This window comes from Coenobita brevimanus, chromosome 57, assembly GCF_032717465.1.
Source record: "Coenobita brevimanus isolate Jiangsu-jjx chromosome 57, ASM3271746v2, whole genome shotgun sequence".
Classification (NCBI taxonomy): Eukaryota; Metazoa; Arthropoda; class Malacostraca; order Decapoda; family Coenobitidae; genus Coenobita; species Coenobita brevimanus.
This window is the reverse complement of record NC_137010.1, coordinates 49,565,463-49,584,885: the sequence shown is the minus strand read 5'-3', so window position 1 is coordinate 49,584,885 and position 19,423 is coordinate 49,565,463. Positions and strand designations below refer to the sequence as shown.

The 19,423-nt window shown below is 44.9% G+C and overlaps 1 protein-coding gene across 1 annotated transcript in view; it reads right to left on the bottom strand.

The window, feature by feature from the left end:
• Positions 1-19,423, bottom strand: part of Msh6 (DNA mismatch repair protein Msh6) — a 746,240-nt gene that overhangs the window by 692,436 nt on the left and 34,381 nt on the right. The window contains exon 2 of the mRNA XM_080274091.1: positions 6,847-7,040. Coding sequence (XP_080130217.1) covers positions 6,847-7,040 — 194 coding nt within the window. The remainder of the gene's footprint in view (positions 1-6,846; positions 7,041-19,423) is intronic.

Genomic DNA, 19,423 nt, shown 5'->3' with positions numbered 1-19,423 from the left:
TGTCCAACTCTCTAATGCAAGAGTTAACCGTTACTCCCAGTCCTTCATTTATCCAACAGGTCAGCTCTGGAACTGTCTCCCTCTGTCTGTATTTCCTGCTGCCTATGATCTCCAGTTTTTCAAATGCAGTGTGTCCAGGCATCTCGAAATGAATGGATCTTGAATCTGGCTCTCTCTTGTATTTTGTTTTTCTCTTGGAGGGAACAGTTATTGCGGGCTCATGGCCTTTGGTTCCTTCTTCCTCGGAAAAAAAAAAAAAAACAGGTGCCATAGTTTGGGAATATTGTTACCACTGAGCATAGTAATTGGTTTCCTGGTGTACAGGAAACCATTTGGCTTGTCACTCAGTGTAGAGTCAACTGTAGACAGAGGGAAGAGGAAAGAAAGAAGGAAAGGACAAAAGAGGAAGGAAGGAAAGAAGGAAGGAAGAGAGGAAAGTGCTGCCACCTGAAAGCAGCACTACATCGACTGAGTGGATGGTGAGCACCCCCACCTACCACTATGATTTATCAATACCTCCAAGAATTAAAAGGAAAGAACAAAGTCCCCTTCAATCAATACAATTTCAACCAGTGCCAAAGAATAAATGAATACCGTTCCTATTCTATATATCTATCGTCAGCTGCCTTAATCCTGTAAGGGGTGGCCGCAAACAAATCGCTTCCATGTCGCCAGCCATTTCACTGCCCCGCTCCCAGCTCACACCCCCCTCTCTCATATACCTCTCCACTCCATCCCCTCATAACATCCTTTGGCCTCCCTCTCCCTCTCCCCCACCTCCACCTCACTCAAATACACTCTCCTTGTCAGTCTTTTGCTCTCCATCCTCTCCACAGTGCGTTTCTCCTAATGTTTCCAATCACATCCACATCCACACCATAAGCTCCTTCACTTCCTCATTTGCCAGTCTCTCTCTCCATGTGACTCCACATGCTCCTCTCAAACAACTTATTTCCACTGCTCTCACTCTTGACCTCTGTCCCTCCAACAAGGTCCAAGTTTCTGTTCAGTTCAGTTCAGTTGAATGTCAGGGGTAATGCCCTTACAACAACACCCCCTAATGTATCTTCTTACAGTCTGGGCCTTATTTAACCCCTACACCGCGGGCTTGTTTACCAATGACTTGCGTCTGCCGCGGGGTTATTTGGGCTCCGACAGACTCTCAAAAAATATTTGCCAAAAATCAGTTATTAGTCCTAGAATAATAAAATTATATATGCTTATGGCACATACCTTCAGCTTTCTCCTGGAATGATTGTTGAGCCTTCGTCGGTTACCGTAGGACTTGTGGAGACCTCTGAAGTAGGGTAACGAAGTCTCCACTTTACACTTCCCGACAACCCGTAATATGATTACCACAGCCAGATACAAACACTATAAACACTATTCTACAATTTTCAAGTAGTTTGGGATCCATACTAAAAAAAAAAAAAAAAAAAACTGTGAAAGCAATGGAAATTACGAGCGCGTCTGATCGTCGCACTGGCACTAGTTCGCTCTTGGTAGTCTGTCATTTATTATTCATAAAACCCCTCACACTTTATATTTCTATTACTATATAACACTTATATATATCTATAGTCTTTATCCATAAGTTTCCTTCAGTAGTATTAGTTTATTGTCACTGTAGGGATTCAATTTCTTTCAGTAAAATACGTAGCATTCACTTTCTCGTCCTGTATACTGGCATTGAGAGTGAATGTCACTTTCATCTTCACTTTCATAACTCATAGCATTCAGACATGCTAGAGTGAAACTTTCACTTTCATTACTCCTAGGGTATATACTCGTATTCTTATAATACTACTCATTTACATTTCTATTTACGTTCTCTATTTTATTTACGTTATTTACATTTCTATTTTATTTACACTGTGTTGTGCACTGTCACTTGAAATAACTTATAAAACTATTTTCCAATGTTCATGTATATTTCCATTCATTACTTTCACTTGCTGTTTACACATTATTTACACATTATTTACAATTCCACTTGCACTGTTTTACTCAATAGAAAGATCGTAGTCACTCTTTTATCAATTGTCAGCCCTTTACCTCTTTCCACACGAGGTTTAGTAGGGGGTAAAGGTCACAGGGCCATTTGCATGGGGGTGAAAAAAGGCCTTGAAGTCAGCAAGAAGAAACATACGTACTCTCGCTTCGGAAGTTGAGAGAGAACTGAGTGATAACGGAGGACCACCAGCGTAGAGGCCTGCTAGGGGTTATTCAGAGTTACCAATATTACTTCTTGAAACAGCTAAGTCTAGCACTGATATGATTGGCAGGAAATCTAGACAATACATTATAAATTTGGTAGTTCCAGGTGAATGTAAATATCACTTAGGTTGCTCCCTTCCCTCCTTACATGTATATTTATTACGAAAATAAATTAGAGGCCTACTTAGGAGATATATATATTCAGAGCTACCAATGTTATATCTTGAAACAGCTTTGTCTAGCACTGATATGATTGGCAGGAAATCTAGACAATACATTATAAATTAGGTAGTTCCAGGTGAATGTAAATATCACTTAGGGTTCTCCCTTCCCTCCTTACATGTATATTTATTACGAAAATAGATTATAGGGCATATTTCAAGGGGAAAAAAACAGCGAAAATTAGCGAACGAGTGCACGTGAGGTGTTGTCAGGTGATAATTAGCCAATTCCAGGTGTATGGCACTCTCACTTACCTTATTTCTTTCTTGTATATATTATTTGGTATAAGAATAGGACATAGGGCTTATTTCAATGGATGAAATCAGTGAAAAATTCCAGGGAAGATTTACTTAGCGTAGCACGGCCGGGCAGGCGAGAGGACAGGGTAATGGAGGGGGGGTAGGGAGGGGAGTCAAGAACGGGGAGAAATGGCTAAATTGTCAACAATGGATGGGAGTACAGATGAGATTAGGAGTGCTGACTAGTGTTGGACATTGGCAGTACCGATAGATGATACAAGCCCCCACTTGGAAGCCCGGGTGAATTCAAAATAACACAGAATCACAAAAGCGACGCCCCGCGGTATGATCCCTTGCTCCCAAGCGTCACGAAAGTGACGCCCCGCGGTTAAGGGGTTAAACTTGTCTAGTTCTTTCAGTTTCTTGGTTCTTATCGGCCAAAATTTATATAATACTGATTTACTTTCTTCTGTTGTACTTCTGTTGAAGAGCAGGTTTCCTACTATTGAGTCTTCATCCTCTTGGTATGGTCGCTGAAGTTCTGGGCTTCTTTCTTCCTCGCTGTATGCTGGGCAATGTAGTACAAGGTGGTTCAAGTCTTCCATGTCATCTCCACACATCAGGCACTCCGTTGATTGATTACAAAATCTCTTTCTCTTCCCCAAGTTGAAATTATTACTTCTACACATAAACAGGATCATGGAAGCCTCCCTGTTGTCATACACTTGCTCCTGTCCTCCCAGTTCTATTTGCCATACTTTATACAACTTAAAACTTGATTTTTCTTCCACTTCTTTTCTCCACTCATTCGTATCCACTCGCTCACTTTTTTCCTTATTTCCTCATTTGTCACTTTCCCTCCACTTATCCCAATCATTCTCCTCATCTCTATTAAATTTCCACATGTTAGAGTTGGTATAACAATACTCTCATATAGTAACTTTTTCACTTCCATGCTCACTTCCCTGTTTCTTATCACTGCTTTCAAGGAACCAGCAACCTTTCTTCCTTGTTGTACCACTCCCACAAGAGGAAAATTACTACATGTGGGAACACGAATCACAGAATATGTCATAAGAAAATCACTCTGAAGTATACTGGTGGCTGTTTCATACTCACATTTCAGTAAAACAGAAAAACTGAAAAGATTAGTAAGCGAGTAAGAAGAGAGTGGATGAGGAATTTGGAAGGAATTTGAGTGTAAAGTGGAGGGGACTGTAAGAAAATGTTCTGGAAAGAGGTGAAGAGAGTAAGACAGGGTGGAAGTGAAGTTAGCAGGGGAGTGAAAGATAAAAATGGTAGATTACTAGTGGAGAAGGGAGAAAAAGTGAGCAGATGGAGAGAACACTTTAAGGAATTGTTGAACATAGAGGATGGAAGTAATGCGAGTATAAGAGGCTGGGGAATGGCTGGAAGGAGGGAGGTGAGAAGACAGGAAGAAATCAGTAGAACAGAAGTTGTGGAAGCAATGAAGAAAGTTAAATTGGGGAAAGCCCCAGGAATTGATGGAGTGTGTGGTGAAATGCTGAAGCATGGGAGGAGATAGTAGTAGAATGGATGTGGAAGATGTGCAGATTGGCCTGGGAGGAAGGTAGAGTCCCGGAGGATTGGAAGTCAGGTATAATTATTCCTTTCTACAAAGAAAAGGGGGAAAAAGAAGTGTGTGGTAATCATAAGGGCATTTGTCTTCTTAGTGTAATAGGAAAGTGTATGGTAGGATACTTATTGACAGAGTTAGACAAAGAACAGAGGAATTAGTTGGAGAAGAACAGGGATGCTTTAGGAAGGGAAGAGGTTGTGTAGATCAGATATTCATTCTTAGATCTTTAGTGGAAAAGTTTCTAGAGAAGGGAAAGAAGTTGTATGGGGCTTTCATGGATTTGGAGAAAGCATATGACAGGGTGGATAGACAAGGATTGTGGAAAGTATTAAGAATATATGGAGTAGATGGGAAGTTGTTGAATGCTGTGAAGAGTATGTATGATGGTGCTAAGGCTGCAATGCGTGTGCATGGTGAACTGAGTGAATTTTTCCCTTTGAAGGTTGGGTTGAAACAGGGATGTCATGTCTCCATGGTTGTTCAATCTGTACATGGATGGGGTAATAAAAGAGGTACAAGGTAGGGTAGTGGATGTTGGAGTGGCCCTGGTGAAAGAGGGTAGTGTTTGGAAACCCCCTTTACTGTTGTTTGCAGATGATACTGTGCTGAGTAAAGACGAAGGAGAGCTGCAGGGCTTGGTGGATGAGTCTGAGAAAGTGTTTAAGAAGCGGAATCTAAAGGTGAATGTAGGGAAGAGTAAAGTGATGGTCTTTGAGAGAGGTGAAGTCAGTGAATGTACAGTGAGGTTGGATGGTGAGGAATTGGAAGATGTGAGTACGTTAAGTACTTGGGTAGTGTGATGAATAAGGATGGAGGTTTGGAGGGTGAAGAGCTTGAAAGAGTACAGCAGGGAAGAAAGGTTGCAGGTTCCTTGAAAGCAGTGATAAGCAACAGGGAAGTGAGCATGGAAGTGAAAAAGTTACTACATGACAGTATTGCGATACCAACTCTAACGTATGGAAGTGAAGCTTGGTCGTTGTTGGAGGGACACAAGTCAAGAGTGAAAGTAGTGGAAATGAGTTATTTAAGAGGAGCCTGTGGAGTCACATCGAGAGACAGGCTGACAAAGGAGAATATAAAAGAGCATTGTGGTGTGGATGTGATAGGAAATGTTAGGAGGAATACACTGAGGTGGTTTGGCCATGTGGAGAGGATGGAGAGTGAAAGACTGACGAAGAGAATGTATGTGAGTGAGGTGGAGCGGGGGAGAGGGAGGGGTAGGCCAAGGATGAGATGGAGGGATGGGGTGGAGAGGCATGTGAGAGAGGGGGGTGTGAGTTGGGAGCAGGGCAGTGAAATGGCAAGGGACAGGGCGACATGGAGGCGATTTGTTTGTGGCCACCCGAACGGGATTGAGGCATCTGGCAATAGATAGATAGATAGATAGATAGAAAAACTGAAGTTAACTCAAACTTATTAACACCATACAACACATTATATTTCTGAGCCAATGTCATGTTATAATATTATTCGTCATGGCATATACAGGCCTCCCTCGTTTTACGATTGGTATGCGTTCCTAGAAAGGCAATCGTAAACTGAAATATCGTAAAGTGAAATTAAGGTTTAATGGGAAAAATAGGGATGCATTCCTGGACTCATGTATAAGGAACCCAAGACCCATACAACTGATCTAATATGCAATAATAATGATGATGTTTTAAGTATTGTAGTGCATCTGAATCACATATGTATGTACATTTGCAAACATAAAGACATGAAATACAGTTGTACTGTACTGAAATGAACTGTTACCCTCCTACTGTGCTGTAACTCCGTCCACCCTTAGTCGGTCCCCCCCGAGGCTGAAGGACGTAATGCCTTAATGTCTGCTCCGATGCTAGGAGATATCCTGGGCCAAAGCCCATCACTCGTCAACACAAGAGGTGGAGAGGGAGGAAGCAGGGGTGGTGGAGGTTTGGGTGGCAGGGGTGCATGAATCAGGAGAATGAGAGGTGGTGTAGGTGGAGGTTTGGGCGGGTATGCCATGCAACTCTCAGCTGATCTGCCTGTGAGCACGGGATTTCTACATGACCAATCGTAAATGCGAGGGAGCTCAATTGTAAAATGAACACATGGCACTAAAGAATAAGGATCGTAAATGCGAAATATCATAAAACGACACAGAGTAAAACGAGGGAGACCTGTACAAGGTGCTACTTACTAATCACCAAAATGATGCCAAGTTGCTGGTGTGACACCACAGCTGCTGTCTGCTGGCAACCAATATTACTGCTAGCAGATTTGGTTATTGAATGAGCTACTGTGTTTGTCTAACACAGTCAGAATCTGCAGGGCAGTGAAATGGCAGGGGACCGGGCGACATGGAGGTGATTTGTTTGTAGCCATCCCTTATGGGATTAAGGTGTCTGGCAATAGATTGATAGGAAGACAGAACCTATAAATATAACACATCTCCTAATCCCATGCGGCCAAGGGCAACTGAGTTATGAGGATGACAGTGATGACTGAGTATTGTATTATAATCCCTTATTAACTGTCTTGAAGTCCTTTTTATTTATAATACCATGCTGCAATACTAATATACTAACAACACAATATACTTACCATCCTCAGAATCCTCATCCATGTCCTCAAGAGCATCCTCCTCATCAGAGGGTGGCATCTCTGCAATGAGAGACCTTCTGTCCTCTTTGTTCATTTCCTGAGCCTCATTGCCCTCCTTCACTGCTTTCACCCAGGCAGGATCTTTGTATGTTGGGATGCCAATCTCTCCTGGAGGGCAGTATGGCTTCACCATTCTAAAACATAAGATAGCAGGATTTTAGGGAAGTAAGTCTCTGAAACATGTTCTCTTTGACAGGTAAGACCAAATGATGCACACATTATTATAAATTTTGTGTTTGTTTATAACAACTCCTATGTGCTTGTATGCATAGTACTTGGTCAACTATGGGCAACTTCATGCTCCCTGACCTCAAACAGCCTCTATTCAGACCCTTATCCTTGAGGTACTGGGTTACACTCTATGACACTGTCTCAAATCTTTTTCAGCCTGCCTCTTGAAACTCCACCCTCTACATTCATACCTCGCATCCTCCGCATCTAGTTGTCATCCTCCATCCTCTACACATGCCCAAACCATCTCAATCTACCCCTTCTCATCACAACACTAATACCAGAGCTAGGCACCACAAATGAAAATTCACTTCCGCAAACACAAATCTGCACTCTCAAACCATTATCTTCCCCAACTGTAAATCCACAAACTTCTTAAAATTTGCAGTTCTGCAAATGAAAACGCAAACCACTTGCATCCCTTTCACTACCACAGCATTGGTTTCATTTCATTCTGGATATCATTAAAGGATTTCATTAAGTTTAGGTCTTAAGATGATATTTCTCGTATTCAAGGGGTTAAAACTCATCTCGTTATTTATGCACTACAATTACATCTTTATTTACCCAATTCTGACTAAAAATAGGTGACTTTATGAAGTTTGGAAATTGTCTGTAGTACTGACTCGGATATATAAAATATTTATAGTAAAACTAAAAGACTGGTATATATTTTAAATATTATTGTACAATAATCCCTGTACTATCTGGACACCCACTTTCCGGACACCCCACTTACCGGACATTTTGGTCCCGGAATTTGAAATTCCCAAAATTGCAAAAACTTCGAAAAAAATCCGACTTTTCCCCCCCATAATTTGAACTTGGAGCGCGCGGCGCGAACCAGCTGTCTTTTGGTGCATAGTTCTGCCACTGTCAGCTACAGTGCCCCTGCACCCTCCCCACTTACCACCCGTCTCTTGTGTGTGAACGCTCGTCAGCATGGCTGCCCACATGCTCGCTTTTGTGGTGGTGCCCTACTTGCTGCAGGCTCTCCTGCTGCTCTCCTGCCTCTTGTTAGCCTGTGTGATGATGGCCCCACCGCCTGGGAAGAGGAAGAGAGTGGTTTTGACTCTGAAGAAGAATAAGGGGATATTGGACAACGTGGACGCGGGATGGTCAACCTCACGCATCCTCCGTGAATTCAACCTGGCCCCATCTACTTTGTTTGATATCAAGAGATCTCATGACAAACTCATGCAGTACATGGCTGACTTCTCGTAGAAGAACAAACGCAACATGGAGAGGAAGATGATGTTTACTCCTCGGTATGCTGAAGTCGACCGCTCCACGTTGATTTGGTATCGACAGCAACATGCTGCTGCTGTGCTGGTGCGTGGCACAGAGCTGAAGGCTGCTGCTGAGAAGTTCGCAGCTTCACGACAACCTAAAGTTCAAGGCATCCGAGGGTTAGCTCTTCGTGTTCAAGTTACGACATGGCCTTACCAACTGTAAGTCTCATGGTGAAACTTTGGACGCCAGCGAGGATGGAGTAGAGGAGTTTCGGCACAAGGTGAAGGGCTTGATCGACAGGGAGGGCCTCACTCTCAATCAAGTCTACAACGCTGACAAAACTGGTTTATTCTATCCCTCCTTGCCTACGAACACTCTAGCCAAGGAGACAAAGAAGCGTGTACCTGACTGCAAGCTCTGCAAGCAACGGGTATCTGATTTGTGTTGTGCCAATGCTAACAGCATGCACTGGCTCAAGCCCGTTATTGTTGGCCGTGCAAAGCAGCCTCGGTGTCTTCGTTGGGTGATGGATGTCCTTCCTGTCGTTTGGTACCATTCAGTGAAGGCATGGTTCACTGCCCAGATCTTCAAAGACTGGTTCCACTGCCATTTCATCAAGGAGGTCATCAATTACCAGACGAAGACACTGGGAATCCTGCGTGACCAGGTAAAGGCCCTCCTTCTCTTGGATAATGCACCTGCCCATCCGTTCAACAAGGACTAGGTGGCTGAGAATGGCCGCATTAGATGCATGTTTCTGCCACTTAATACGACTGCTTCATCCAACCAATGGACCAAGGAGTGATCATGGCAACAAAGAGGCTATACCGACGGAAGTTCCTGGACGATGTGATGGTTGTTCTCGAGGACAAGGACGAGCGCAGGGAGGGATGGGACACGCGAGGCCAGCGGGCTTTGGAATACATTCACTGCTACAACATCAAGTCTGCAATCAACAACTGGGCCAGTGCATGGAAGGAAGTCCCTGTCAAGACACTAGAAAATGGTTGGTCTCGTCTGCTTCTCGGAATGGATGTAGAGCACGATTTCCTAGGTTTTGACGTGGATGACTTCCATGCACGTCTACATGCGCATGGCGATGATGTTGATGTGGACGACAACGAGGGCGATCCTGGGTATCAGACATTGTCTGATATCGAGATCGCATCTTCAGTTGAAGGTGTCAGTACCCAACTTGAAGATTCCGACGAGGATGGTGACGATGATGCAGACTCCTCTCAGCGTGACACTACTTCAGCCATCCCCAAGCTGAGCGCACTCCGGGAACACGTAGAGTTCGTTCCCGACTACCTGGAACACCCAGACTGTGACAGGGAGATGGGGCCCTTGTGACTTGTGGAGGAAGTGCACGCTCTCAAGCAGTGCATCATTAATTGCCAAAATCGTCGTTCCTTGCGTCAATCAACCACTGACAGCTTTTTCAGAACAATGACCCCCGCTGTGCCCGGCCCTGGCTCCACACCATTGCCTACCCAAGACAGGCCCTCATCCTCCGAGCCACAGCCCAACACATCAGGCACAGTGGAGTCGCCACTGGATGCGAGTTTGCACCTCTCTTCAGAGTCGTCTGCTGTGGGTAGTCCATCACCATGGCCCAGCGACGCACCCCTAGGCCACCTGCATCAGCAACTACTCAGACTCTGACAGTGAATAAACAGCAAGAACTCACCACTAGACCACACGGGAATTTACAGTGTTGTGCAGTGAAAAAAAACAGTGTGCAGTGTTAAGAAATTAGAATTCTGAGTGCAAAGACAAGTGCAGAGTGCAACACTGATTTTACTGATGTTCAATGGGGCACAAATTAGACTAGAGTGTGTAGTGTTCAGAAAATGGATTTATGAGTGTAAATGACTAAGTTCAGTGCAAGAGTTCAAGTACAGTGTACTGCAGGTGCTTCAGGTACTCTTTTTTTACTGTCAGAGTCTGAGAGGAGGCGGGTTATTCATCGAGATGGCCAAGGACTTGTTGTAAGTACCCAGAATGTTTCATATTGTACTGTATTTTCCATACTTACCTCTAAAACCTCATTTCACTCTTTTATGTCCCTTATTGGTGTGAATAGGGTCTTAGGTGATATGCATGTCCAGCAGGCAGGTGTTTTTCTGAGTTAGGCTAGGTTAGGTCCATAAGTAACCAGTCCAGGAGCCATGGACTTGTTTTAAGTACCCAGAATGTTTAATATTGTAGATACTCACCTCTAAAACCTCATTTTCTGGTTCTTTTGCATTTATTTCAGTCTTGTATAGGTGTTTTTTTGAGTCAGGGTAGGTTAAGGTCCATAAGTACATGTCCAGGAGGCTAGGGCCAACTTTATGGACATGACTTTGGCTCTATTGCATCGGACAGTGGATGGATTACCGAATTAGTACAGCACATTAGACAGTTTTTACTACAAAGCAAAGGTAAATCATTCATTATTGTAGATAAATGAATCAAGTTATTACACTTCATAGCTCATACTTGACAAGTCGAGACGCAAGTCCACCTCCATCCCTCGGCTCTAATCTCCTCAGCCCTCACTCCTCAGTCAGTCAGACTCCTCCAAAAACTGAGACAACTCCATCTTGGGAAGGTCCATGTTGCCCTTCATAAAAACAAACCAGTCAAAGTGCTCAGAGGTCAGGCTAGTTTGCAGGAAGGTTTGTGTTTGTGGAAGTACCTCCGTAAACGTAAAACTGCAAATTTGCGTAAAATTTGTCACTAATGCAAATCCACAAACAAAATCTCACTTCCGCAATTGTGGAATTTGCGGTTTGTGAAAGTGCCCAGCTCTGACTAATACCTTCAGTCCCAACCTTCCTTTCATCTTATTTACAATCCTAAACCCCTCAGGCCAATCATTCAAGTACACTCTGCACTTCCACCTAATCATCTATCTATCTATTGCCAGACGCCTTCATCCCGTAAGGGATGGCCACAAACAAATTGCCTCCATGTCGCCCTGTCCCCCGCCATTTCACTGCCCTGCTCCCAACTCACACCCCCCTCTCTCATATACCTCTTCACTCCATCCCTTCATCTCATCCTCGGCCTCCCCCCCCTCCACCTCACTCACATACACTCTCCTCGCCAGTTTCTCACCCTCCATCCTCTCCACATGGCCAAACCACCTCAGTGTGTTCCTCTTAATGCTTCGTATCACATCCACATCCACATCACAAAGCTCCTTTATATCCTCATTTGTCAGCCTCTCTCTCCATGTGACTCCACAGGCTCCTTTTAACTCATTTCCACTGCTCTCACTCTTGACTTATGTCCTTCCAACAACGTCCAAGCTTCACTTCTATATGTTAGAGTTGGTATCATAATACTGTCATGTAGTAACTTTTTCACTTCCATACAACGTCCAAGCTTCACTTCTATATGTTAGAGTTGGTATCACAATACTGTCATGTAGTAACTTTTTCACTTCCATACAACGTCCAAGCTTCACTTCTATATGTTAGAGTTGGTATCACAATCCTGTCATGTAGTAACTTTTTCACTTCCATGCTCACTTCCCTGTTTCTTATCACTGCTTTCAAAAAACCTGCAACCTTTCTTCCTTGTTGTACCCTTTCAAGCACTTCACCCTCCAAACTTCCATCTTTACTCATCATACTCCCCAAGTACTTAAACGTACTCACATTTTCCATTTCCTCACCATCCAACCTCACCGTACATTTGCTGACTTCACCTCTCTCAAAGACCATCACTTTACTCTTCCCTACATTCACCTTTAGATTCCGTTTATAACAGACTCTCCCAAACTCATCCACCAAGCCTTGCAGCTCCCCTTCGTCTTCACTTAACAACACAGTATCATCTGCAAACAACAGTACAAGGAGTTTCCAAACACTACCCTTTCTCACTAGGGCCACTCCAACATCCACTGCCCTACCCTGTACCTCTTTTAATACCCCATCCATGTACAGATTGGTACTTCCACCTGATCATTTCACTTCATTTACAATCCTAAACCCCTGAAGTCTATCAATCAAGGACACACTGCACATCCACCTAATCATTCTTATCTATGTATATTTGAACCCCGGAATATCTTCCTCCTTTACTGTCTAAGTCTTACTTTCATATAGCACTATACTCCTAACGTGCTGCATATAAGGACCCCTTAGCATGGATGGAGGGCCCTCTCGATGTCAGAAGGGGTAAGAACTCCTTCTTCCAACCACTCCTCACCCCTGCCACTAAGCTAGCTCCAGCCCCACCTCAAGCACATACAGAATGTCTCACAGGTAACGAAACTCCCCCACACACTCGAGTGACCCTCCCACAAAACTAATCCTTTCCCACTTCTCTGCCTCTGCATGCTCTCCACTACACACCACAAACACAAAACCAGCATTATTGTGCAGTCCAACTCTAAAAAAATTCATTTATCACAAACACAACACATGATGAGTTAAGGTACTTCCCACACCAATGTGGCGAAATACACATGGCTATGCGTCTTCTGCTTTCACAGTACGGTCAGTCCTCTCCTAATGCAGTTTGCTGTTGTGTGATATTGCTCTAATGCAGCACGATTTTGAGGAAGGAAATAAACATTCTAACACAGGCACTGTTAGCGTAATGCGGTAATTTGAACCTGGTGGGCTGTGATGCAACGTGCATCGCACAGCCTCACAATACTTGACGTCATTGCCCGCCAATCACGCTTTGCCTTTCTCGCTCTCCCAGCCACCCAACCAATCAGGACCCCCTTTACCTCCCTCCCGCCTCCCACATTCCCCACTCGGCCTACTCCTAACCACACCATCCTCCTCAAGTGTTAAGTCAAATCCTGAGTTGAGCTGAGTCTCTCAAGAAGTTCATCTTTGGCAGCGACCCTTCCCTTGCAAGAAGTAATGACGTGATTAAGCAGATTGTTGATGCAGTCAGTGTCTACAATCATATGCACACCAACTGAGTAAACCGCCATAAACAGTCACTAGTCACTCGTTACTTCGTCAGACAAGCTGCCGCTGGTCTACAGCAAGAAGAAATCCGGAGAGAGCAGGATGAAGAAGCAATGGAGCACCTAGAAAGTGATGTTGGAGTGTTGCTTATGAAATAGACTTTGAAGGATTTTAGTGTGTTCTCCCCCTCTACCTCATCTCCGACAACATGTGTCTGCTCTTCTCCTCAAATAAGGTACAATAAATAAACAAGTCCTATTGGCCTAATGTATTTTTATAACAATATTAATGCTTTTAGGAGGTTTAAATTGGGGAGGACCAAAATAAAAATTGCACAACAAGAGGGGAAAAGTGGAGTTTGGGTAGGGGTGCAGAAGGAAATAGGAGTTTTCAAGAGTCCCCATAGCGCGATATTTGCCTAACGTGATGTCAGTGCAGAAGCAAATATCCGAGTTAGGGGAGGACTGACTGTACCACCCCACCTGACCTACTTATCATCACTTGTTTTTTCCCCCATATACTCTCAAACCCTTGCACCTCATTCTCTCTCTCTTCCTAAATCTTTCCCCAAAACAAACGCCAAGTCATCAGTGTACAGTACCTCCCATGGGAGTCTAATTCTGAGGTCATGTGAGTGAGCTTCATGCACCATCATAAACAATAAGGGGCTCAAAACTGACTCTCGATGCACACTAAAGATCACGGAAAATTCATCACCCAAACATCCATTCATTGCCATAACTCATAACAACCACAAAACTGACCCTAGATGCACACCAAAGATCACAGAAAATTCATCACCCATACATCCATTCATTGCCATAACTCATAACAACCACTCTTCAATCCTAAGGTTTCTCACTGCTCACTTCACCGCCTCACTAGGAACTCTGTCAGAGGTCTTCTCCAACTAAATAAAAACAAAGTACAGTACCTCTCTCTCTCCCTTCCAATATATTTTTCCAGCAGCTGTTACACAAGTAATATTACATCAGTGGTCCCTTTGCCTGGCATAAACCCTAAACCCAAACCACCTCCCATCAATATTCACTCTCTCCGTAATACCTTCCAGGACTCTCTCAATTATCTTCATAATCTGGTACAAAAGCTTTATGCCTCTATGCCGTATTTCGCAGCGTATAGGATGCACATATAAGCTTCAAAATTACTTCGAAATATCCCCATGCATCCTAGAGGCCACAATAGACAGGATAGCTTGGCTCCATTTAGAAGGAACTCTTATACAAATGATCATCTCACTGCTTGGCAATCACAGGTATTTTATGAGGGTACAGAGATGTTGAATTATTGTGAAATACAGGTATATCCCGGTTTAATGATGCAACTAGTTAGGTAAAAACCCATCGTTAGGCGGGGTATTGCATATCGGGGAAGTTTTAACATGTAAAGTAATGGGATGCATTTTTCAGCCTTGGGTTTCCCCCCCCCAACCAAGTCCAAAACCCACCCAAGTGAGCCCAAAAACAAGTTTAAAGACAATCTAAATGGCCTAACAGCTGTAAAAGAAGCTAACCTAAGCCTAACACCTGTAAATAACAACTAAGACAAAAATCGTCAAAAAAAAGTCTGGAAAAAATCAAACTTAGTAAACTGTACCCAAAATGACAACGTTCACCCCACCTATGGCTAAAACACATTCGTTTTCGTTTTTAAAGGCTCCAACATGCTTGCATGTGTCAGCCTTGGTCACCTAATGGTGGCTCTCCACGATACAGTGCAGCCTCCCTGTTCAGTCCCTTAACCCTGAGGTCACACTTAACGACCTCATCCCATGTCTTTCTCGGTCTACCCCTCATAACCCCACCCCCAATATTACCACTTCTCACCTTCCTCACCCAATTATCATCCCCCATCCTCTCCACATGTCCAAACCATCACAATCTACCTCTCCTCATCACAACACCAATACACTCCAGTCCCATCCTACCTCTCAACTCTTCCATTGTAAACCCAGCCCCTCCAGGCCTTGGACACAGTGACGCACTGCATATCCACCTAATCATTGTCATTTCTGTATGTCTGAGCCGGCGAATATCTTCCTCCTTCACTGCCCAGGTCTCAATACCATACAGCATTACACTCCTAACACATGCTGCATACAAAGACCCCTTAGCACGTAGGGAGAGTTCTCTCAATGTCAGGAGAGACAAGAGCTCCCTGAACTTCTTCCAACCACTTCTCACCCTAGCTACAGAGCTAGCTCCAGCCCCACCTCCAGCACACATGTCTCCCAAATAACAAAACTCTTCCACACACTCAAGAGATTCACCAGCAAGTTCAATCCTTTCACATCTGACAATCTCCACCTGCTCACCCCGACACGCCGTACACATAAAATCAGCATTATCTCGCAGTCTACCTCTAATACCACTACATCTCTTATGCACCCATTTATCACACACACCACACAAGATGGAATTACTTCCCACGCCCTTGTGGCAAACTGCACATGACTACTCTCCCTCGTCTTTGACAGTACCGCCACCAACCCTAGATATCATCATTTTTGTTTTATCTGCATTTACCCTTAAACCCTTGTGCCCCATACCATCTCTCCACTTCCTAAACCTTTCCTCCGCCTCCCTTTCGTTCTCTGCAATCAACACCAAATCATCAGCATACAACAACTCCCACGGGAGTCCATTTCTAAAGTCACGTGAAAGGGCTTCAAGTACCATGATAAACAACATGGGACTCAAGACTGACCCCTGATGCACACCAACATTCAAGGAAAACTCATCACTCAAAGCTCCATTCACTTTCACATGGGTGTGAGCAACCACATACATAGACATAACCACCCTAACCAGCCACTCCTCCATGCCAAGCTTTCTCATTGCTCACTTCACCACCACTCTAGGGACTCTGTCAAAGGCCTTTTCCAAATCAACAACAACAAAATAAAGATCTCTTCTCCTACCAATTTATTTTTCCTGAAGCTGTCGAACAATGAATATAGCATCAGTGGTCCCCCTACGTGGCATAAACCCAAACTGCATCTCATCAATATTCACTCTTTCTCTAATCATACCTTCTAAAACTCTCTTCATTATCTGATCTAAAAGCTTTATACAATCCATCCATCCATCCATTGCCAGACGCCATGTATCCCAAACGGGGTGGTCAAGGGCTTAGAGTTAATTGTTTTTACAGGGAGGGGCACTAATCCTCCACCAACCCCACTTGACACGTAGGGATGCCAACAGCATCTGGTGTTCCCAGGCGGTCACCCATCCAAGTACTAACCAGACCCAACGTTGCTTATAATCACTCTAATATCCGGACGCCCAATAACCGAACATCCCCACTAACCGAACCTTATCGTCCTGGGATCAAACATTCCCAAAATGGTCCGAAAATCCAAAAAAATTGGAAAAAAAAAAAATCGATTTTTTGCCGTCCGTAATTTGAACTTGCCGCGCGCGCCGCGTGAGAGCATTGTTTTGGTTCGTCATTCCTCCGACGTCCGATAGAGCGCCGCTGCATCCTCCCCACTTCCCGCCTGTCTCTCACCGCGACAAGACCTGCGCTGTTCGCCATGGCTGCCCACGTGCTCGCTTTTGTGGTGGTGCCATACTTGCTGCAAGGCCTCCTGCTGCTCTCTGCCATACTCTTAGTGTGTGTGATGATGGCCCCGCCTCCTGAGAAAAGGAAGAGAGTGGTGTTGACTCTGGAGAAGAAACGGGAGATATTGGAGAAGGTTGATGCGGGTTGGTCTTCCTCTCGCATTCTCCGCGAGTTCAACCTGGCCCGGTCGACTTTGTTCGATATCAAGCGTTCCTGAGACAAGCTCATGCAGTACACGGCTGACTTCTCGTCGAGAAGCAAACGCAACGTGGAGAGGAAGGTTATGTTTACCCCCAAGTATGCAGAGATCGACCGCTCCACGTTGATTTGGTATCGACAGCAACGTGCAGCTGGTGTGATGGTACGTGGAACGGAGCTGAAGGCTGCTGCTGAGAAGTTTGCAAGGCTTCACGACGCCCTTGACTTCAAGGCATCCGAGGGTTGGCTCTTCGCGTTCAAGTTACGACATGGCCTTACTAACCGTAAAGCACATGGCGAAGCATTGGACGCTAACGAGGATGGAGTGGACGAGTTTCGGCACAAGGTAAAAGGCTTGATCGACAGGGAGGGCCTCACTCTCGGTCAAGTCTATAACGCTGACGAAACTAGCCTATTCTATCGCTCGGTGCCAACGAACACTCGCCGATGAGACGGAGAAGCGTGTACCTGGCCGCAAGCTTTCTAAGGAACGGATATCTGCTTTGTGTTGTGCCAATGCTAACGGCATGCACCGGCTTAAGCCCGTTATTGTTGGCCGCGCAAAGCAGCCTCGGTGCCTTCGTGGGGTGATGGATGTCCTTCCTGTCGTATGGTACCATTCTTTGAAAGCATGATTCACAGCTGTGATTTTCAAAGACTGGTTTCACCATCACTTCGTCAAGGAGGTCATACATTACCAGACGAAGACACTGGGAATTCCTCGCGACCAGGTAAAGGCTCTCCTTCTCCTCAACAATGCACCTGCCCACCCGTGCGACAAGGACTTGGTTGCTGAGAATGGCCGTATTAGGTGCATGTTTCTGCCACCTAATACGACTGCTCTCATTCAACCAATGGACCAAGAAGTGATTGTGGCAACAAAGCGCCTGTACCGTCGGAAGTTCCTGGACGAGGTGATGGTGGTTCTCGAGGACGAGGACGAGCGCAGGGAAGGACGTGACACTCGAGGCAAGTGGACTTTGGAAAACCTTCGCCGCTACAACATCAAGTCTGCGCTGTACAACTGGGCTAGTGCATGGAAGGAAGTCCCTGTGAAAACTCTTGAAAATGGTTGGTCTCGTCTGCTTCTCGTAACAGATGTGGAGTACGATTTCCTAGGGTTTGACGTGGATGACTTCCATGCACGGCTACGTACGCACGGCGACGATGTTGATGTGGACGATGTTCGTGAGTGGTTGGACGACGACGAGGGCGATCCTGGGTATCAGACGTTGTCTGATATCGAGATCGCGTCTTCGGTTGCTGGTGTCAGTCCCGAACTTGAAGATTCCGACGACGAAGGCGATGATGATGTAGACTCCGCCCAGCAGGACACTACTCCAGCCATCCCCAAGCTGAGCGCACTCCGGGAACATCTAGAGTTCGTCCTAGACTACCTGGAACACCCGGACTGCGACAGGGAGATGGGGCCCTTGGGACTCGTGGAGGAAGTGCGTGCTTTCCGGCAGCGCATCATCAATCGCCAGAATCATCGGTCCTTGCATCAGTCAACGATTGACAGTTTTTTCAGGCCCGTGATCCCCGCTGTGCCAAGCCCTGGTTCCACTCCGTTGCCTCCCCAAGACAGGGCCTCATGCTCCGAGCCACAGCCCAGTACATCAGCTACAGTGGAGTCACCGCTCGACGTGAGTTTGCGGCTGTCTTCAGAGTCTTCTGTAGTCGGTACGCCATCACCACTACCCACCGATGCACCCTTTGGACGCCTGCCAGTGATACTCTCGGGCTCTGACAGTGAATAAACAGCAAGAACTTCTCCACTAGACCACACGGGAATTTTGAGTGTTGTGCAGTGAAAAAAACGGTGTGTTGTGTTAAGGTTTTCAAGTTGGGAGAAAAGACTAAGTAGAAAAGAAATTTAACGTAACTAACCTTCTTTGTTTTGGCTTTGGAAACTTAAAAAAACTTGGGAAAAGTTAATGTGCAACACTTAAATTTAATGGAACATTATTTGGACTAAAGTGAACACTGTGAAAAGAACGGACTTCTGTGTGTTAGTGACTAAGTTCAGTGCAAGACTTCAGGAAGAGTGTAGTGCAAGTGCTTCAGGAAATAGTTCTTACTGTCAGAGTCCGAGAGGAGGCGGTTATTCATCGAGGTGGCCAGGGACTTGCTGTAAGTAGCCAGAATGTTTCATGTTGTACTATTTTCCATACTATATTTACCAGAATGTTTCATATTGTATTTTTTCCCATACTATACTTACCAGAAAGTGTCATACTGTACTTCTTTCCATACTAAACTTACCTCATGCATGTGCAGTAGGAATGTGTTTTTCAGAGTTCGGTTAGGTTCGGTTAGGTTAGGTTCGGTTAGAGTCCATAAGT